This window comes from Protomyctophum parallelum (assembly GCF_964188405.1).
Source record: "Protomyctophum parallelum genome assembly, chromosome: 3".
NCBI lineage: Eukaryota > Metazoa > Chordata > Actinopteri > Myctophiformes > Myctophidae > Protomyctophum > Protomyctophum parallelum.
In genome coordinates this window covers 25889825-25912948 of record NC_139698.1, presented here as the reverse complement: position 1 = coordinate 25912948, position 23124 = coordinate 25889825, and the positions used below count along the sequence as shown (strand labels likewise).

General features: G+C 43.1%; 1 protein-coding gene across 3 annotated transcripts in view; it reads left to right on the top strand.

Annotated features, from left to right (window-relative positions):
• epn1a (epsin 1a) overlaps nucleotides 1–21983 on the top strand; it is a 28996-nt gene extending 7013 nt beyond the window's left edge. For 2 of the 3 annotated variants that reach the window (XR_014569070.1, XR_014569071.1), the window contains exons 2-13: nucleotides 62–231; nucleotides 654–754; nucleotides 2299–2457; nucleotides 5075–5203; nucleotides 6002–6122; nucleotides 10755–10912; nucleotides 13052–13144; nucleotides 14090–14381; nucleotides 15714–15872; nucleotides 17874–18119; nucleotides 19091–20227; nucleotides 20612–21983. Coding sequence is in view for 1 of the 3 variants with exons in the window: in XM_083761590.1 (XP_083617716.1) it covers nucleotides 686–754; nucleotides 2299–2457; nucleotides 5075–5203; nucleotides 6002–6122; nucleotides 10755–10912; nucleotides 13052–13144; nucleotides 14090–14381; nucleotides 15714–15872; nucleotides 17874–18119; nucleotides 19091–19539 (1875 nt within the window). In the remaining 2 variants the exon portion in view is untranslated. Of the gene's footprint in view, nucleotides 1–61; nucleotides 232–653; nucleotides 755–2298; nucleotides 2458–5074; nucleotides 5204–6001; nucleotides 6123–10754; nucleotides 10913–13051; nucleotides 13145–14089; nucleotides 14382–15713; nucleotides 15873–17873; nucleotides 18120–19090 lie in introns of all 3 variants that reach the window. The other variant, XM_083761590.1, reaches the window with a different exon arrangement.
• Nucleotides 21984–23124: the final 1141 nt, after the last annotated feature.

Here is a 23124-nt window from a genome sequence, read left to right as displayed (position 1 = left end):
ACACAGCACAGCCGTTCTCAGCCTCTGACATGACGTCTCAATGTGTCTCAACTCTCAACAGTTTTGTCCCAATAAACCTGAGCTTCTGCGTCCCAATGTCGCCACGGGGAGAAACCGGCTGAGACAGAGCACTCCGTGAACGAGTGGAGCTCGGACAATAGAGGCTGAGACGCCCAGGAGAGGAGAGGAGAGAAGCCCCCCTCGACCCCGAAGCGCTCTTGTGTGTAACAGGTGTGCATGGCACTCTCTCTTGATCTGAGCCTCTCTTGATGCCAAGTACTGTATGTGTTTGAGTTTGATGATCTGCAGAGCCTGCCGTTTTTCACACCTCTCACTCTCTCTCTCTCACACACACACACACACACACACACACACACACACACACACACACACACACACAGCCATTCATTGTCTCTCAAGGTCTCTTTTTGTTGCCAGCTCCCACTCTTTCTTTTTCACTTCTAGAGCCAGTCTTCTCTCCTTTTCTATTTCCTCTCTCTCTCCCTCTCTCTTTCTCTCTATGCGCCAACCACCTCTGTCTGCAGCCCTCTTGTTAGTATTAACGGTGTTCTTTGCCCTGGGGTTATTTGCTTTGTACTGTATTAACTATGTTTTACAACAACCCTGTACCCACCCCCTGTCCCCCCCGTCAGATTACAGCGAACCCGACAGCCAGACGGTTGCCATGTCGACCTCATCGCTACGGCGACAAGTGAAGAACATCGTCCACAACTACTCAGAGGCTGAAATCAAGGTTGTAGCTGTCTTCCCTTATCGTAGTGCTACTTATTCATATCAATGATCCCCAAATTGCCACACATTTGGCCACGGACCCCCTTTTTGAATATGTTTTGTGTCAGCCAGGGGCCCCCAAAAGAGATTTGTGTAAATTTCAATATTTTCCTTTTTATTATATATTTCTAAAACTGTGAGCTTGTACATCTGCTATTTTTGAATAGCCAAAGTATAAAATATGGCTAAAAGGGGTTAATATGATTGTGATGCTGTATTACCAAATTTTGCTGGGGACCCCCTGCAGATCTACAAGCTCACATTCGTGACTCGTGGTGGTGAGCTTGTATATTTATTATTTGCTGCACGGTCGCAACACCAGCATGCAACCAAGTACAAATGAGGCTTTAACCAGCACACCTGACGCCCAGTAGCGGCCCCACTCCCTGATACCACCTTGTAGCAGTGGTGCATAGTTGGGTTTGTTTGCACAAGGATAAACCGTGGAAGCAGAGTGATTACAAACCACAGGAATGAAAAGTGAGTGAGAGACAGAGAGTGCGAGAAAAACATGTTTAGTAAATAGTGCGAGATGAAAAGCTTTTGAAAAAAAAGAAGCTTTAAACAAACCCTAGAAAGAAATGAACTGAGCACAACAAAGTCCCCAAAATGATTTGGATGAGAGAAGAACAACAATAACGGCTCGTTTATACCCCGCTGTGTGCTGGTGTCGCTCGCCCCAGTCGTCCGAAATAACCGATCTGCAAGCTCGCTGTTTGTTGCATCTCAAGCTGGTGGATTGACAATATTGTTTGGTAGGCGATACCACTGTATGACGAAGTACATAGATTCAGTAATTCAGTATTATATGTGTGTACAAACGGTGTAGAACAATGTATGTGAACTCCCACATCCAGGATATCTACTTTAATGAAACTATTGGAATGCAAAAGACTCCCCTCCACTCCCCCTTTATGTCTGCACATAATCTAATCGTGTTATCTATTTATCACACCATGACTCTGTCTTTATCTCTCCTCCTCTCTCTCCCTCTCTTCTACAGTATCTGCCCCCCCCATCTAAGTTCAGTTCAATTAAATTAAATACAAAGAGGCGTTATTGGCACAGAAACTTTGGAAAGCATACATTTGCATTGCCAAAGCAAGTGTCAATAAAACAGACCATACATTTACAGTTAAGGATATAGCCTAACTATAGTAAACAAAATGTATAAACAGCAGTGTAACATTTCACTTTGCAGTGAAGTCTGTGTGTCCATTTCTCGCCAGCCTGTGTTCTCATTGATTTTTTGCAATAGAATATCGGTATCGATGGCTCAGCGTGTGTACGATTTGTAACAAAATATCTGCCTTAGTACCACAACAGGGACACCAGTCTGAAAGTGGTTAAAGCGTCCACCAAATGGCTTCTGTCATGGATAGGAAATGATGAAAGTTTATCCCCGCTGTTTACCTGCAAATTAAATGTCCTTTTATGGGACGTTTATGACTTGCTTAGAATAATATTGACTGAGCAATGCGTGTGTCCCTGACCTGTGCTGTCCAGGTTCGAGAGGCAACATCTAACGACCCATGGGGCCCCAGCAGCTCTCTGATGTCAGAAATTGCAGATCTGACTTACAACGTTGTGGCCTTCTCTGAGATCATGAGCATGGTGTGGAAACGTCTCAACGACCACGGCAAGAACTGGAGACATGTATATAAGGTGTGTATGCAATAGTGAACCTGGAGAGTGTGAGTCAGGAGAAAAATAATGGTAAATGGTGCATTTATATAGCGCCTTTATCCAAGGTGCTTTACATAGATTGTGCATTACATTCACCCATTCACACACACATTCATACACCGATGGCGGCGGAAAACATGCAAGGCACCAATCAGCACTTCGGGAGCAATTAGGGGTTCAGTGACATCTATACAAGGAAATACCCCTGCATGATGGAGAATACAAATACAAATGATACTTTTGGAAAATACAGATATACGCAGGAACAGTGCTGTGCAACTGTGTGGTTTAAAGAACCTGTGCCCTAAAGTGGTATGGCGATCAGTTGGGTGGTGCACACGCATGTAGCTTATCTGCACGTGACGTGTATTACAGAACTACTTAATGGTATTTTGGGTCGGTGTTTTGTAATAATTTAAAAGAAATAGCGGATTTGTCACGGACCTGGTGATGAGGCTTTTGACACCGTGAACCACTCCATACTGGTTAACAAGCTTAAAGCTATTGGTTTTGATAGCACATTAGTGAGCTGGATGCAATCCTACCTGGAGGGGAGAGAACAGATGGTGGAGGTGAACGGAACACTGTCCCCTCCCCTCCCAGTGAGCTGTGGCGTCCCACAAGGAAGCATACTAGGGCCTTTACTGTTCCTAATATATGTTAATGACATGACTTCAGCTTGTGACTGCAACTTGTTCCTGTTCGCAGATGACTCAGCACTGCTGGTCTCGGACAGGAACAAACTGCAGGTTGAAAAGACCCTCAGCTCTGAACTCGGTAGAATCTGCACCTGGCTCGCTGATAACAAACTATCCTTACACCTGGGAAAAACTGAATCCATCCTCTTCGGATCAAATAGTAATCTCAGCAAGGCAGATGGCTTCTTGGTTAGAGTGGGTGACAATATTATCACACGAAAAGATCAAATTACCTACCTAGGTTCCATCCTGGAGGCCAATCTTTCCGGTGATAAGATGGCCACCAACGTAATCAAAAAAGTCAATCAAAGAACAAGATTCCTTTACAGGATCTCCTCACTGGTCAGCAAAAACACCTTGAAGACCTTAACAGGAGCCCTCGTACAAGGTTTCTTTGACTATGCATCCACCTCTTGGTACCACAGCACCTCAAAGGCCCTTAAAACAAGGCTCCAGACCTCCCAAAACAAACTGGTCAGGCTCCTACTTGGCCTCACCCCCCGAACCCACCTCACCCCTGCCCACTTTGACAGGCTGGGATGGCTTAGGGTCGTCGACAGAGTACAGCATCTTGCAATGGGTCTGGTCCACAAGATTCGATACACCACCAAGATACCCATGTACCTGTCTAAATACTTCCTTAATGTAAACGAAGTCCACACCCACAACACCAGAGGGAGTGCAACAAACCATGTACAACCCAGATTCGGCACAAACAAGGGACTAAATTCTTTTCGCTCCTATGCCACCAAAATGTGGAACGCCCTACCAACAGTCATTAAGACATGTGAATCCCTTGACTCCTTCAAAACCGCTCTCAAAGGGCACCTACGGATGGCTGCAATTCGAAACTGGCCTCTGTAAAATCTGAATCCCCCCCACCCCCCCACCCCATTTTCCCTCACTGTATATTGTATCTTTTCCCTTTTTTGCTTCCCATATGATGAATTTAGCTACATAGAAATGTCTATTTGTATGTCTCTAAATGTTTGTATGTCTTTAAATGTTTTGATGAATTGAACAATGTGGACCCTGTTGTAAACAAGTGTAATGCTTAATTGGGTCGTCCACTCACAGTTGACAGTCTTTGTATTGAGTTTGTGCTTAAAATGTACTGTAAATTCTACAAACTGTTAATAAATATTTCAATCAATCAATCAAAGGCGGACGCTTTATGATGGCGTAACCGGAAATCAACCAACCGCCGGCTTGCAAGGGCTTCTGGGAAACTGAGTCTAATGCAAAGTGAACGAGGGACATTGATTGATTGATTGAAATATGTATTAACAGTTTGGAGAATTACAGTACATTTCAAGCACAAACTCAATACAAAGACACTTGTTTACAACAGGGTCCACCATGTTCAATTCATCAAAACATTTAGAGACGTACAAATAGACACTTCTATATAGTTAAAGAACAGAACAGGAATTCATCATAAAGGAAGCAAAAAGGGAAAAGAAACATACAGTGAGGGGAAAAGGGGGGGGGGGGGGGATTCAGATTTTACGGGGGCCATTTTCGAATTGCAGCCGTCCGTAGGGTTTTGAAGGAGTCAAGGGATTCACATGTCTTAATGACAATCTTAGCTCGCTTTGCTCTTTGTATATGACCCGGATCACGGAAGTGGCTTTTTTGTCGGCTCAATAACAAATCATTGGAGTGTTTTCAAGCAGTTTTCATGGATCAAAGGCTCAAATACTTGGGCGTATGCTCCAAAGGTAATGAAACAATCCCGGCAGTCTCGGTATATGTCATATATTAATTTAAAGCCCTCAAAGTGTTAAGTTCAACAAGATCTCTCTGTTAAATTCTTGCCACTTGTGAATTAATTTCATGACCGTTGAACATAATGTCTGTTGTTCACTGCTTTGTGTTTGGGGTGTGTTTGGGAGCAGGCTATGACACTTATGGAATACCTGATTAAGACGGGCTCAGAGCGGGTCGCACAGCAGTGTCGAGAAAACATCTACGCAGTCCAGACGCTCAAGGACTTCCAGTACATAGACAGAGATGGCAAAGACCAGGTACACACACACACACACACACACACACACACAATGACTGAGCAAAGAGCACAGGCCCACATTGTCAAACGTGCCGCTCCAGGCTCATTCAAGGTTGCTCTTACAATGTCTCTGTCTGAACTCTTGTACAAATACAACAATGAAAGTGGCCACTGATACATTTCCTTATTGGTTGTTATCACGAGGCTACGTGCCAAAGTGGTAACAATTACTACGCTGCCAAATGGGGTTATCTGCACAAGAAAAAGACAAAGAACGGGTACAATTGTGTTTGTCATTTTGTTACTATCGGACAGAAACCTTGTATCGCAGTTTCTTTTGTGAATCAATAATGCTCTCTCTACATCGTACTATAGCTTCGTGCAATGGTCAAGAAAATAACCCATCTACAAGCTCACACTTCACATTGTGAGCTAGTAGTTTGGCTACTTTCACTGCTGTTTACTGAATTCCGTAAGTTATGTGGGTTTTTAAACGCTGAATCAATGGAAAGTAATGAAAGACTTGTGACTACATGAATAACTACATTGGATTCGTCAAAACAGTGGTTCTCAAATTGGATTCTAGGGACCCCCTCCTTTTTAGAAAGTATACAAATAACGGGTCCATTTGGTTCCATTTGTATACTGTCAGAGTTGAGAGTAGACCTTGAAATGTAAAACTTTGAGAACCATTGCATTAGAACACAGGTAACTGTTTTAGACATACGTACAAGGTTTCCAAACTTTTTTTTTCCAAAGAAATGAAATAAAATCCTGTGCGTTGGATTGTCCTTCATCATGTGTGCTCTCTGTCCAGGGGGTGAACGTGCGAGAGAAAGCCAAACAGCTGGTGACGCTGCTGAAGGACGAGGAGAGACTACGAGAGGAGAGGATCCATGCCCTCAAAACCAAAGAGAAGATGGCGCAGACCTCCAGTGGTGAGAGAGACCACTGCATTCATATTAGTAGAGGAGATCTTGAATAAACAAGAAGGTGGCCGCACACACCAATAGCTAGAGTACCAATATTTATTAGGACAGCAGGTAAGACAGGAATATCCAACGTTTCGGCGGTTAAGCCTTCATCAGGGAATCTTATTCATATTAGTAAACAGAAAATACATTTTCAGGTCGATTAAAAAATGTCATCAGGTCAGGAGAGAACTCAGCCCTCCGCTGGGTGAAACTGAATTTGACCCATAAAGGTCTACCTATACAGTTCAAGAAAAGAGGACTTTTTTGATAGGCTCCAGTTACACCAGTGTTAACACCTGTCTCCAGTATACTTACCTACATATCTCATTAGATACTCATTAAAAAAAATCCCCACTAGTTTAAATTACGATCTAAATTGCCTGACACCTTTTTCTTCCATACAGTAGTTGGGAGTACTGTATGTGTATTCAAGACGGTTTTTAGCTATCGTTTTTAAATCATTATTCAAATGCAGATATGCATATATCTGACTTTGGACATGGTTTGGGTAAACCGATCTTCATTGCAACACTGGGTTCACTTACACCTGAATTATTTCCGTGTAGCATGATCCAGTTTCAATCCAAAGACCCAGGAGTCGAGTTAGAATGCATTTTAGTTTCAAGTATTGGTGTACGCTACTAATCCAACAAGTATAGACTCTGCTATAACACAAAAATAGTAAACATGTTGTCCCCCAACAGTGATGTACTGTAGTTGTTATGACAATAGTTTCAATGTAGGCAACTTCAACACTGCAGCAGGAACATTAATTAAACACAGTGGTGGAAAGTAACTGAGTTCGTTTACAATTTTTGATAGGTACTTTTAATTTACTTGAGTATTACATTTTTTGCGCCAGTGATTAAGCATCACATGTTCTCTTCTTTGCTCTGCGACGCGCATAATAAGAAAAGTAGAAAACACAACACTAAGTGCTAGACCTCCCCTAGCAGCACAAAGTCAACGTTGCTGCGTGACGAACAAGCAAACGCACAGAACCACAGACGTCCCCAGACGTTGCATCACTGTGAAGGACAATTAGGACTTATTTAACCAGAGGAATGTCATAATAGGTGAACATTCTGCGGAAATAACCGATCCGCAAGCTCACAATGCATCATGTCAGACACGTGGCGGTTTTATATGACGTACAGTATATTGTTAAACATTGTTAAAAAACACTACTTCGGCTGTGTCCAAAATCACATTTCACTCATGTCCGAATGTATGTCATAATTACTATACCCTATAGTGCAGTGGTTCTAAAACTTTTTTGGCTCATGGAGGGGAGTAATTTTTCCAAATACCCCCTCAACCTCGCAGCACCGATAAGCATATACTTAGCACCGATAAGCATATACTTACAACCACATGTGTACATTTAGATGCCATTGGAACTATTTGTATCAAAATAAATTCATAGTCATAAATGGAAACCACTGATTGAATAAAATGATAATATTGGTGTATGATTCGTATTGTAGAATACAATATGAATCATAGTCATTTTATTGTCTCCACCAGGCCGAAGGCATGTGGGGAGAGTATGTTTTGCACTCCGTCCGTCCGCGTGTCCGTCCGTCCGTCCGTCCGTCCGTCCGTGTGTCCGTGTGTCCGTGAACAGCTAATCTCGGCCACCGTTAACCCGGTCGATGCCATATTTTGCACACACACTCCCTGGATGCCAACGATGAACCTCTGCCCCAAACTTTCCAGAACGGCCTGTTATAGCGCCACCAGGAGGCCGCTTTGTGCAAAACAAGTTTTTGCACAGTACACCTACAGATTTTGTCCAAACATCACGCAAATTGGTACACAGTCTCTCTAGAGCCATTCAACGAAACGGGTCTTTCAGATTTATCAGACTCCATCCTGATTGGTTAAGATTGGCTTCCAAAGTTCACAGGAGTGCTCAGTTTCAAACAAAATGCTGCAAATCATGAACACATCGCGTGATTTCCGTCAAATTGTGCACCCACATTCCCACTAGGCCGAGGACGAAATGCCACATGAACAATTTCAACTCAGCCTCAAGGTGGCGCTATAACTGGCCGAAAAGTGTTTTTACCTCTAACTGCACGGATCTGTGGATAACCTGGTGGAGACCTGTGCCCGGAAGGGCACTTTTTCTAGTTTAAATTGATTGTGTGCAGAACCTGACAGCACACTTTCCAATTAGATAAACTATTGTAATTGTACAGCATAAAAATAAATCTGTGAATTATTCCGCGGACCCCCTGGCTATGCGTTGCGGACCCCACTTTGTGGCTATAGTGGACTGATCCCACAGTGCATCGTGAAAGGTAGAGTACAACCGATGGGCACTATCACAAACCCTATATGCACCTATCATACAATGTGCCGAAAGAAATAGAGTAGTGTCTGGAATGTTTTGTTATTATTTTGTGTTCACTATGTAATCCTCCACATAGAGCACCCTTTATAGGGAATAGGAAGTGGTGAGAGACTGAGAGTCATGTTTATATCATGGCTGTTGGACAGAAATCTTGTAGTACATCCAGAATCGTTTTCAGTTGAGAACCTGTGTTTCAATGGGCCCAGTGTAGTTATTATTTAGTCACAAGCTCTTGCAATTTTCATTGGTTAAATGTGTATCAAACCCGCAGTCAGAATTAACCACTTCCATTTTCACTTTCAAGCTCACAACGTGACCCGAGCTTGTAGATAGGCTCTGTGGGACACTCTCGTACGACGAAGTAGTGCATTTATTTATTGCAGTGGTTCTCAACCAGTGGTCCTTGAGGGGGTTCTGGGTGGTCCCCAGCTAAATGGTTCTCAACCAGTGGTCCTTGAGGGGGTTCTGGGTGGTCCCCAGCTAAATGGTTCTCAACCAGTGGTCCTTGAGGAGGTTCCGGGTGGTCCCCAGCTAAATGGTTCTCAACCAGTGGTCCTTGAGGAGGTTCCGGGTGGTCCCCAGCTAAATGGTTCTCAACCAGTGGTCCTTGAGGAGGTTCCGGGTGGTCCCCAGCTAAATGGTTCTCAACCAATGGTCCTTGAGGGGGTTCAGGGTGGTCCCCAGCTAAATGGTTCTCAACCAATGGTCCTTGAGGGGGTTCCGGGTGGTCCCCAGCTAAATGGTTCTCAACCAGTGGTCCTTGAGGGGGTTCAGGGTGGTCCCCAGCTAAATGGTTCTCAACCAGTGGTCCTTGAGGGGGTTCAGGGTGGTCCCCAGCTAAATGGTTCTCAACCAGTGGTCCTTGAGGGGGTTCAGGGTGGTCCCCAGCTAAATGGTTCTCAACCAGTGGTCCTTGAGGAGGTTCAGGGTGGTCCCCAGCTAAATGGTTCTCAACCAGTGGTCCTTGAGGAGGTTCAGGGTGGTTCCCAGCTAAATGGTTCTCAACCAGTGGTCCTTGAGGAGGTTCAGGGTGGTCCCCAGCTAAATGGTTCTCAAACAGTGGTCCTTGAGGGGGTTCCGGGTGGTCCCCAGCTAAATGATGGAGAGTTGGGTAACAAAATGAAATGGACCCTTATTAGATCTTCAACTCTTGTGAGCGTAAAATGAAACCAATACCAAAATGGACCCATACGGGTCCATTTTATTTTTACGTTCTCAGGAGTTAAATTATTGTTAGACATCTGCAGACCTCATTTACATGAGGTCTACACAATTAGAGAATGTAGAATAATTGTTATTTTGATCGACGTTTGCCTGTTCTCTTCTTATCCAACAATAACAAAATATTCTACGTTTTGGAGAAAGGTTAAATCTCATCAAATGGTGGTCTGTGGCTCAAATGCCTAAATAAATAATGGTCCTTGATCCAAAATGCTGCAGCTCGCTTGGTCTTCAACCAGCCAAAATTCTCACACGTCTCCCCCCTTCTCCGCTCCCTCCATTGGCTCCCGGTCGCTGCCCGCACAGAATACAAAACTCTGATGCTGGCATTCAAAGCAACCAAAGGTATGGCTCCCCCATATCTTGCAAGTATGATCGAACCCTACAAACCCTCCCGCACACTCAGATCAGCCAACGCAGGGAAGCTGGAAGTACCTTCACTAAAAACGCCGGGACAACGCTCCACACGTCCCAAACTCTTCTCCCTTCTGGCTCCAAAACTATGGAATGCACTTCCCATTACAATCAGAACTGCAGCCTCACTCCCAATCTTCCGCCGTAGTCTGAAAACCCACCTTTTCAGACTCCATCATGGCCCGTAGCACTTACCCTAGCCCCTTAGATAGCACTTTATGTTGACTTAGATAGCATTTTATACAGACTTATAGCATGTTACGTAGACAGCACTAGAATCGCTTTTTATGTAACCATAGCACTTTATAGTATGTATTGTATTGTATAGTATAGTATAGTATAGTATAGTATGTATAGTTTATATGTATAGTTTCATTATATGTTCATTATATAGAACTACTTTTTATGTAGGTGATGCATTGCCATGCTTTTTGTTATTGCTTATTGTAAATCACTCTGGATTAAGAGCGTCTGCTAAATGCCTAAATTGTAATTGTAAATTGTAAAAACCACTGATTTATTGGAAACAACAGAGTTTAAATACGGAGATATGTGTATTTTGCCTGACAGCGACGATGTGGGCTTTTTTTTTCTTCCCCCAGCATCCTCGGCGCCCACAGCTCCTGGCCTCGGGGGCAGCCTATCACAGGGCTCCCAGTCTGGAGGGGCGGACCCGGAGCAGGCCTGGCCACAGAGCTCCGGAGAGGAGGATCTGCAGCTGCAACTGGCATTGGCCATGAGCAAAGAAGAGGCGGAACAGGTAGCACAAAACAGCCTATCGGAGCACAGTCAGGGCCAGAGTCCAACTGGTAGTAGGGCTGCACAATATGACCTAAAAGAAAAAGTGCTATTGCAGTATTGTTTTAACACAAATCTGTGTAAGTTACAATGTGTAGGGGTCTAAATCTATTCTGTAGCACATTGTGTTGTCTTTAAAATATTGATAATATAAAAAGTCTTGTGAGCACACTATCGTAAGCTCATGGTTTATTTATTGGGACAGAATACCTATTGTACTTTAGTTTTCACTTTGCTGACCCACACCTCTGATGCTGTTTGAATATCTAAACATTTCATCTTCAAGGTCATACATCTTAATCTTTCTGCAGCTCCTCCATAGTTGAATCTCCATGGAGATAAAGGTTCACCTTAAACGTTGTCATTTTGTGTGTGAACGTCAGCGTGAGCTCCAGTTTGTGGCCTTACGTATTATTTTCCTTAGCTGTGGAATGATATTGATATATTAGTACAAAGACCTTACTTGGACTCCATATCCATGATATGTGGTTAATAATATACCACAACTAACAGCTAAAATCTAATAGGATTTAACCAACCACTTTTATGATTCAAGAACAAAAGGTATTGTGCAGCCCTATAACAGATTATGGCAGCCACTCCTTAGGACCAAGCTGTGATTTGTAGTTCTCATGAACTTGAGCTACACAGAGAGGGCGGTGTCTGTGTGAGCTTGTTATATTTACTGCATTAACCAGTGGGCTTTGCATTCACCATTTGACCCCTGACCTCCCCCAGACTGACATGGCCCCTCTGGAGGACGTAGAGCTCCGCTATGCGCTCACACTCAGCAAGGAGATACACCAAAAGGTCAGGGGGTGGTAGGGTGTGGCCAACCCGCCGGCCAACCAGCCGTCACCTATCTTATCTGTCTGCCAATTGGAATCCTGTCAGGCAGCGCATCATCAAGTATCAACCAATCAAAGACAGAATTAATGTTTCATTGTTTTCCCTTTCATCATAACAATGAGTTTGGTTTGACTTCTCCATTAAGTTGCTCTTTCGACTGCGCACTGTAATTCTCTGGAAATTTACCACGCTACCCATAATCCTTCACCTTCCTACAGTGTATTTACACTCAAAGAGCATTGTAATGGAACACACTTTGTTCTTCAATCCTTTGTTAGCAGTGTATTCAGTCCAAATTGTGCATGACCATAATTGACCAAACTGAAGACTGAGTAATTTGTAAGCTATTTACCTCTTTCCTCCCCATAATTACTCCTGATGGCATGCCTCAAATTATAGGCCACAGAAACGACCTGACTATTCCACCTGTTGTTGTGATCTCCCACTGGGTGTACAGGACGCAGGGGGAGAACCTGCAGGAGCCGTTTTTGGCAGCACATTTTGTCTCTTCAATAGTTTTCATTTAGTTTCAGTCATTTTAGTGTTAGTCTAGTTTTAGTCAACTAAATATCATAAGATTTTAGTTGAATAAATCTACAGTTGATTTAGTAGACTAAAATGCATTTTGGTGGGTCTCGATGCCATCGTTTAATTTAGTTTCCATTTAGTTTTCGTCAGTGAAAAAAAGGTAGTAGACGAAAATTGTCTTAGTTTTAGTCAACAAAATCAACACTGGCTATAAGGGCAGTGTGTACATTAGTTGCAGAGCCCGACCGTTATATTATGTAATCAGAGTCCCGAGTTATTTCCCCTTAGCCTCCTTGTGGGGGCTCATCGCTGGCAGGTGAGCCAGTAGGATACAACAGCTTTGGCACTGGCAACACACAAACGTGTGGCGAGGATTCATTAGCAATTATAAAAAAAACGACGAGTTCGATTAGGTCATTCCTTTAGTTGGGGTTAAGGAGAGGGAGACCTTGAGTACAATGAAAGGTGGGGAAAGGCTTCTTACTCCTGCTTTTTATGAATGGAAGTGAACCGACTAGTCAGGATTTGAGAGCTGGCGGTCATGATGTTCTCAAACTGCAGGTTCACTCTTTTTTTTCCCATCCTTAAAGTTTCAGACTTTAAGATGGGTGACTGATCGTGAACTCTCCCTGACTCTTCTTTCTTTTTGGCCGCCTGGCGTGCTCTCTGAGGATCTCCCTGTATCTGTCTCGTTTTGACGACGTCATGTCTGTGTGATTGGCAGGAGGAGCGACTGCGTCGAGGTGATGACCTGAGATTGCAGATGGCACTGGAGGAGAGCAGGAGGGCCAAGCTGGCGGCCGCCAAGCCTGAGGAGGTGAGTGTGTGTGTGTGTGTGCATACAGTACGTGGGGAACGAGCAGGCGAATCAAAAATAATGAAATGGCAGATCTACAAGCTCACAGCACACTATTTCTGCACGTCACAGTTGCACTGCGAAGAATAAAATAATATCATTATCTTTATTTCTAAAGCCTTATTCGAAACGTTGTTACAAAGTTCTTTACAATACCAAGATAAAATACAGCCATGAGGATAAACGGTCTATTAACATTGAACTATACTGTAAATAGTCAAATAAAATAAGAAAATAAGACAAATTAAGTCTGCAATGTAATAATAATTTGGATGAAAGAGGCAATAAAACATTTATGAAAATGCCGTAGTATACAAGTACGTTTTCAGATGTGATTCATGCTATTTGCTATTTTTGAGGGGATGGGACATAGCTCCGCTACTGAGTTTGTCAGAGAGAGATGGGCAGCATTTTCCCATTGTTCTGGCATAGACTGTTAATAATTGCCATTATGACTACGGAGTACGGATATGCTCTAAAAGTGTGAAATAGTTTGTTATACTGTATGTTTACTTCTCACTAATCACTGTGTGTTAGTTTCACATCCTTTCTCCTTCCGTACTTTCTGCCTCTTGCATCATTCTGCATTTCCCCTTTAGAAATAGATGCTATGCGTGGGACATCATCATCATACCCGGAAGTTATGCGGGAAGTGTGAAGTGGCAAAAAAACGACTTTCTGGCCTTGACAGCCCGTGCATCCAAACAGAAAAGTCCTATCTGATTGCGTTAAACGACGTTAAACTCACTTTGCCACTCACGCATACCCTAATCTATAGTGACCCCAGTGTTTAATTAGCTGTGCATATGTGTAATATGTATTTGTATTGTGCTAGTGGTGTAGTGTGTAATATCTGTCTGTCTTCAGTAGTGAATGTGAACAAACGCACATTGTACTCCTACCCAGGGGGCTGCTCTGATGGAGCTGAGCGCCGTTGACCCGTGGGGCGCCTCAGCCGCCGCCGCCGCCTCGGGGGGCTCAGGGGGCCCTTCGCCACCACCCACAGTCCCCGTCGTCCCCTCTGTCTCCGGCCCCTGGGGCCAGGCCAGCACAGATCCCTGGGGGGCAGCCTCGCCCACGTCCCCGCCCATCCCGGACCCCTGGGGCGGGGGCGCCCCGCCCACGATAGCCCATCCCCCAGATCCCTGGGGAGAGGGCGCCCACAGAGTTAACCACGTAGATCCCTGGGGGTCCTCAGGTCAGCGGGCTGTCTGCTTTCTCTCTTCTTGAACGTGAGCTTTTTTTACAGGTCGCCTGTTTCTGCTTTGTTTGGAGAGTAAAGCAAATCGATGCTAGCTGGATAGAATGGCGGGACAACATTCGCCAAGAGGGTTTCGAACCTGCAACGTCACACTTTTCCACCGCAGGTCCAATGGTATCTTCTCAAGTCTAGCCAATCACATTGTGAGATATCAGAAAGTGAGGGTAGAGCAAATTTGGAAAGAAACACAACCACTGAAACCACTTTGAAACCACTATATGGCTCATGATGGAGCATAAATTAGCATAAGAACGTTTCAGTGAAAATATGAACATAGTCGGCATGCTGATAAAATAAAGATAAAAAGTTATACAGTTTTGTTGCTCACATCATCATTAATCATAAACGGTAATGGTGACCGCCGACTCTTGAAAAGTTAAATAAGATTCTATTTTATAGCCCTAATTCGTGGAGATCCCTATTACCATATTACCTTATTTTCCCCGGTCATTCTCTGTCATGTCTCCATGCTGTCATGTCGTAGCATCCTCTCTGAAGCTCTCATCCCGAGGAAAGCAAGCATGCTGAATCCATTCTTCCCTCCTTGTCTAAACCAGGGGCTTTTGTCCTCTTGTTTCCACTCTGGACTGACTGTAGCTGTATCTCTCTCTCTCTCCCCTTGCCCTCTTGTGCCTTGTTCTTTATTACACTGGTTCGCAAACCTTTTCATGTCAAGGACCCCCAAATTAATGTCTGTTGGGGGCATGGAAAAAAATATTTTAATTATTTTAAGATTTCTTGAAAATAGCAGCTCTACAAGCTAACAATGTGCCACGCTGTGAGCCTGTAGATTGGCTATTTTCAATGAGTTAAACGGATTTGCACATTTAGCTGGGGAACCCCCTCAAGAACCCCTCTCTGACCCACTCTGAGAACCTATGCTTTATTACTATGGCAAAGAGATTTTTACTGCCTGGCTGGGTCTGGAAACCCCATAAAGGAATTCAGATTTGACCTCCCTGTGTTGTTGGGTTCCATCACTCAGTACACTAGCTTTTTGCCGATTTTATGAAATCCAAACCCTAGGCCATTTACATTTTTGTAAGTCACACATTTGGCTTTGTAGGCCAACCTGAAAACGATGACAGGCTTTTTTTTTAGGCGAGATTCAATGAAGGAGAGGTTGGTTAGAGAGAGAGAGAGAGAAGTCCTGCCACGCCATGCCTCCTGTTCCATTTTGTGTACCATGAATTGTACCTGTATGTTCTGTTAATCCTCCCCCTCCCCTCCCCCCCTGCGTCTCCTCCTCCCCCTCCCCTCCTCATGTAGCTGTGACCCCCCCAAGTGCTGACCCCTGGGGCCCCCCAGTGCCCCCCAGCACCTCCTCCTCAGGGGGGCCAGTAGACCCCTGGTCAGGGGACGGGGTCATCCTTGCCTCTGACCCTCTCACCTCAGACATCTGGAGTCTGACACACACTAACGGCACAGGTACATTCACACTTACAAGGCTACAGTATATGGACACACACACACACACACACACACTGATTACGCACAAGTACTCATTGTTCAATGCACATACCGGTAATTAATATAAATGTTTCATCATGATGGAATCCCACACAAAAACACTATTGATGTTAAAAGTTAGAAGTTCACACATGGCAGACAGCCGTAGATTTGTCATGTGCCTGAACCAGCACAACAGCTTGTCTTGTCTTCATTTCATCCTCCATCAGTGTGACTAATGGCGGCCGTACGAAATCGGTGACTAATAGTATTCTGTGACCCAAGCGGTTGCTGTGGCTCATCAACACACACACGCACGGTACACTTCTAACTGGCAATGACTTCTCTTTTGTTTCATTCTCTACTGAGGGTAGGCTACAAAATGTTTGTTTTCAGACTGGAAATCGTATTCCCGTTTCCCCACAATTGCCATCTTAATATTTCTGTGACAATAAACAACCTCAAACACCAACTAGGGGTGTGCAAGGGTTGATTTCTCGTATCTGACTCATGTTTTGTGAATCTGATAACTATGAGTATTACGAATTATGTTTTGTTGTAAGTAGGATAGCCATTTATAAGCTTTCGGCTCTGCCTATTCCCTTTGATCACTTTGATTCATTGTTGTAAAATTTGTATTTGAAACTAAAAGATGATCAAATAAACTAAACTAAACTAAACAATATGACCATATTAAATTGCGAAAAATTTATGTCTACATAATACTCGCAAAAGAGAACAGATCTATAAGCTTACCACGCGTGATGTTACAGGTTGTTATCTTGCAGATCTGTAATTTATTTCTCATACGCGCATTTAAAGATCCCTCCCCCTTTTTACAGCGTGACTTTAGTTTATTTGGCAGTGTAGCAGCAATGATGACAACACAAGACATGAGTTGGACTGGATTTTTGTTTTGTTTTTTGGGTTAGTTCAGTGATTCTGAAACTTTTTAATTTCATGGATCCCCAGTTTGATATTAGGCAACAGATTATTTTATTTACAGAATTTACACTTACAAATAGAACCACATGGACCCATAATCCTCAGTTGTTATCCTTGAATACAATTTTTTATTGTTACCTTGTCTTTTTTACCTTGTTTGTTACATTTTTCTAAACAATTATTGTACTTTGATGTTACTATTCATTCAATTTGCTAAATTGTCTTAAAACCCCTACGGTGAAATAGAATCATATAGATTGTGGATTGTGTTCCTGTTGAGAGAAGATATTTTTGCAATATTGCTCACCGGCTGTAACAGTAACCACGCAACACAGAGAGATATATATATAGTCACAGAATTTTTGATATGTCACCAATTTCGTGAAAAGTAGTTAATCATTATGGAGAGTCCATGTGTACAAAATGTCTTTATGCCTGTGTCCATGTTATTTCTGTCCATGCCATTGATTCTTTTCATAGTGGTAATTTTATTCATTATTTTTCGATTAATCAAATTATTATAATTGTAATATAAACAACTAATCAACACAAGTTTATAATTTAATACACCTTTTAGTCCACTAAACCACTAAATTGACCTGCAATTGAGTCATCAAATTATTGGCTTGGGAAAGCGACAAACCTTCTCTTCAAGGGGTTTGTGTAAATTATATAATTTAAGTAAGTTTATTTATTTATCTATCTCTCTATTTATCTCTCCCTCTTATCTATCTCTCCGTTTATCGCTCTATGGCAATGCACATTAATCAACAAGTCAGCTTTCACATCCATGTACTGTAAACGGGCCAGAGTTAGCCAGAAGCTAATTTCCATCTGTAGTCCCTCCCTGAGCAGGTTGTTAAAGTGGTGATACAAGTATCCATATACAAAAACAAGACAAAGACAGTCTAAATTATGAGAAGTGACACCACAGTGACAAATGGAGCTTTTGGGTGTAAAAATCTATTTTTTTCCCCTTCTTCTTGATAATGATTATTATTTCATTAAAATCACCTCTAACTGTGTCCCCCTCAGGAGACGCAGAGCGACGGGGCTCGTCGGCGACGGCGGCGGACAGCACGGGCTCCCCGGTGCCCTTCGACCTGTCCTCCCTGGGCTCGTCGCTTCCCGTCCGCAAGACCCCGGAGTCGTTCCTGGGCCCCAACGCGGCGCTGGTGGACCTGGACTCCCTTCTGTCGTCTAAACCCAAGCCCAAACAGCCTCCGCCGCCCTCCATCATCTCCTCCTCCTCCGCACACAACCCTTTCCTCCAGAACACAGGTCAGTCTTGTCGGCTAAGGGCAGATTCACACCATGATCCCGGGTAACACACTCGGGACCACTTGGCAGATGTTGTGGCAGTGTGAATGCTGCGTACCGTTCCCCAGAGCGGATCACCCAACCATTCCCGGGACCGCATGGAGGTAGTCTCGGGACCGATTGAAGTGTAATCGGATATGGATCGATGCAATGTGAAAGCATTGAATACAGTTGAATGAAGTGTACTCGGGTGCGGAAGAATCAAGGCCAATGTCAATCATGGCCAGCGGGGACCAGGCAATCGTATTCGGGAACAGTTTCAATCAAACAGGCTCAGAGTGAATCTGCCCTAAGACTATGACGAAAAATGTTTTTCACTGACGAAAACGAATAAAAACTAAGCTACGATGACTAAAACTAAGAATAAATATATTGACAATTGTGTCAACAAATCAAAGCTAGACTAAAATGTTGGGGAGAGACTAATAAATATTAAACTAAACAGAATTTTATACAAAAGACTGCCTAAAACAAAATGAAAATTTGCTGTCAAAATCAACACTGGTCAGTTGGCAGTGTTGGGCTAAAGCCAGTGATGCTCAACCTTTCGAATTAAAAGGACCCCCAGTTTGATATCCATTCTGACATGGACCCCCAATAAATAGATAAAACTTAGGTTAGGATTTATTCTGCATTTTCTTTTTTTTAAATCGGCCTCAGGTCTAAATGGGTTAAAAGCAGTTTTGAAAAGACTCACAGGAAGTGAAACTAAATAGAAGCCAGTCTACAGTCTACTGAAATAGGAAATTGACAATGTGACACATTTGATGACATCCAGACAGTGTATTACTCATTTTAAACCTAAACAGGACGCTAAAATATGTGTCTGAATCTATCTGAAATCATTGTAGGTTATATAAAATGCCCCCAAAAGCCATTGCAGTCCGACTTTAAGATCCCACAGCACTAACCTCCACTCCCTCCCCCTCCAGGCTCATCTCCTGTCCCTTGCATGGCAGTGACTCCGGGCAGCACCATCTCCAGCAGGGGCGTTTCGCCGACGCCCCCGGCCTCCTCCAACCCGTTCGGCGTGGCCACCCCCATGCCATCCATCTCACCGTCATCGCTGGGCCTTAGCGGGCTCCGCACCAGCCCCGTGCCCCCCAACGCCATGCTGGGGATGGGCATGGGTCCCATGGGCATGGGCATGGGAATGGGCGCTCCGGGAATGGGCCTGGGCATGATGCAGGCCAGCCCCATGGGAATGCCCTACGGCGGGCTCTCGCCCATGGCTCCCCCGGGCTCGTCTCTGCTCATGGGGCCTGTAGGAGGGGCGCCGCCCCCTCAGCTGATTTTGGGGGGACTGTCGGGAGTGGGCGGGGTGATGGGAGCCACCGGAGGTGGGACGACGGGAGCGAGCACGAATCCGTTTCTTCTCTGAGGATGTTTTCACCTCCCCCCACCCAAGCGCCATTTCCATCTCTCCTGTGATTACCCCCCCCCCTCGACCTGTGCTCTCCTCTACACAAACAATTTATGTGTCCAAAAAAAGAAAGAAATGCGCTTACATCTCTATATTTAAAAGGAAAACAAAAATCAAAAATTACATTTTCAGTTTTTTTTTCTTTCTTTTTTCTTTCTCTCAGAAAGCATTACAATTGTTTTTCAGTTCTGAATAATTTCAATTTAAAACAAAGAAAAAAACGAAACAACCGAAACAAAAAATAAAATACTCATATTTGGTTCGCTTTTTTATTTCAGAGTGGGATGTAGCGGGGCAAGAAAAATCTATTTATTGGTTTGTTTTAATTTTTCACTCCCCCCCCCCCCCCCCCCCCCCCCTGCCGGTTTCATGTTGTGTTTCTGGGTGTGTGGTTGTTTTCTGTTTTTTCTCTTCCTTTGTTCCGGTTCCATCTGAGATTTAAGTGTCACTGTTCTGATGTCACTGCACTGAAACGGAGAGAGCTGCAGGACGGACGGACGGACGGACGGACGGACAGACGGAGAGGGACACGTCATAGCCACTATACCAGTTGCTCTCAAACATTTTAATTTCAATGACCCCCATAACTTTGAGAGTGAACAAATGGAGCCAAATTTCCATTTGTGAACCGGTTCAGTTCTTTTTGGTTTTTAGTCCATGAGCCAGAGCTCCAAAATTGAAACGTTAATTATGAATTGAGTGGGCAAAACCATACCTATATTAGATTGTTATCACCATGAAACTTCCCCAATTGAGTACTTACACGAAGACAATGATTTATTGTATTACAAATTTTACATTTTTTAATATGCAATATGCATTATGTAGGAAAATATGCAAAATAATCGAAAATATGAAAAAGCTACTACTGTGGAAGGGTTATCATGTATTTACTTGTATTGATCCTATAAACAATTTAATATAGTGTATAGTTCGTCCACAAATGTTGGACCTCTGGCTCATGGACTAAAAACCAAAAAGAACTGAACCGGTTCCCACTGGGAACCAACCGGTGGAAAAGGGGTCTCAGAGTTGCAGTCCATTTGGAACCCCCTCAAGGAACCATGAGGGTCCCTGGACCCCACTTTTAGAACCGCCGCGAACTACACGGAAATTGAAACGGACACAAACGCTCTCCTTCCTGCCTCTGCCCCTGGGTTTGTCTTATAACAAACCCAGTTGTCTTACGACGACAAGAAACACTGAGAACGAGCGCAAGGATTCTTTCTTTCTAATACATGAACTCCTGACTGATGTCTGGACTGAAATAAGGGAGCGGGACGGGATGGAGAAAAAAAAAGAACACTTATTAGCATTTTCAGACACAATATGGTCCAAACTATTTCACTTTCACTTTATTTTAATTTTTTATTTAATCTTAAAAGTAATTTATTTCCTTCTCCACGTCTGGCAAAGAGTAAAGCGAGGATGAAGGTCAAATCAAATGCAAAGCCATTTAAATCAAACGTTTTAAAAATTTCTCTCTCTTTTTTTTTGCCTGATTGCCATAGAAATCGGACAATGGAGAAGCTAGTACCCTCTGCCGCCGATGCCCTGGCACGGGAGGGGTGTACACAAGTGACTGATGCCTGATTTATATTTCGTCTCCCGACGAAGGGAGCACATCTACAAGCTCCTGTAGATCTTGCAGATGTGCTTCCGTTTGGCACGCGACAACGTCGTATGACGGAGCATAACATTATGAATGAGACTATGACGCTTATTTGCGTGTAGGCCCAATCCGCCGTAGCGCAAATGCCTGTTTTCATGTGTATATGTATGTATGTACTGTACTGTATGTATCCGTTTCCCACTTCTCTGTGGCCTGTCTTTTTTTTTCTTTTTAGCGAACCTGATTTTGTTTTTTGTTCATCGTTTCATCCAGCTTTTTTATTTTATTTTGTCGTCGCTCATACGTAACGTCAGGATTTCAAATGAGGTGTTAGAATGGTCTCGCATTTCTCTGCCAATCATGTTTCACACATAATTTTTTGTATTAAAAAAAGCATTAGTTTTGTTTTGTTTATCACTCGTCACACACACACAGGGATCCCTGATACATAGGAACATCCCTCTGCACCACTGTCCCTCTCATTTCAGCCTTTTTTCCTTCAAGGAAAGGAAAGAACTACGCTACTTTAAAGAAAAACAAAGACAATTATTTCAATGAATGAATGACGTGGAAAAAAGAAGCCCAACAGGGACTCAATGACATGCTTCATGCTGTTTATTTTAATTTAGTTTAATGAATTTATCGTTTATTTTATATATCAACGAAAAAGAAATATCTCTTTTATTGGGTAAGGTAAAATTTTGTGTGGTGTTAACTGTGACAACATTCACATTTGAAAAGTAAAATGGAAAAAAATATAAAAAAAAAAATGAAATAATAAAAAAAGAAATCCACAAAGGATAAATGTGTGGATTTGTTTCATGCTTGCTCCTTTTTAGTTCTCAAATTCCTATGTATATTTTTCATAGCTCAAAATGTAATTTTATTGCAAATCATTGCCTCATCTGCTGTAGAACAATAATTGTGCATTCTGTGCAACAGTTCTGCACACGGACTTGGAACTTTGCATTACCATGAAATGACCCTATATGTTGAGTGCAGGGTTCTATTCGCTGGGGGGGATCGTGGAGGAAATCACGCCTCTGCTTTTGATATCCCCCCTCTGGTCATTCATTTCTATGGCCTTTGGGGATATGTTTTATCCCTGCTGCTTCTGGTCCGAATGAATTAAACACATGGCGTTTCCTTTTGGGAAATGTGGACTATGTTTGATATTTATGTTTGATAATATCACAATTTAACAATTTAATTAAAAACATGTTAACCACATTAACATTTTCTAAATGTTTCCTTTTTTCCCCCCCAAATAGCGGAAATATAGAAGATCACAAAGTATTGCAATGCATTGTGAGCTTGTAGATCGTCTATTTCCCCTATTTCAGTCATATTATTATGAAATATACAGGGCGTAAGTGGTTATGAAAAAAAATTCAAATTGAATCCTGATTTTGAAACCGTCGAATGTATTCCTTAATCCTTTGTGTTTTAATCTTTGACTACCTGCCGAAGCGCCTCACAATCCAGAGTTCTGCAGCCAGTGGCCCCTATCCAAGATCCAGACCAGAGATCTAGACCCCCACACCCAATTCAAATGTAAGCTTTATTTTTATTGTATTATGTAATGCTTATATCATTTTGAAAACATCTCTTCTGTATTGGATAATTATGTAATTAACCTACTTCCCTGTTTATTATTATAAGTAGAATATGAATATGAGGCCCTGTCATGTTTCCATGGTGCCTTGGTTGTCACAGGGCCTCACAGCCCTGTGACATACTGACCATGATGGACATAATACTGACCATGATGCTGACATACTGACCATGATAGACATGATACTGACCATGATGCTGACATGATACTGACATACTGACCATGATAGACATGATACTGACCATGATGCTGACATGATACTGACATACTGACCATGATAGACATGATACTGACCATGATGCTGACATGATACTGA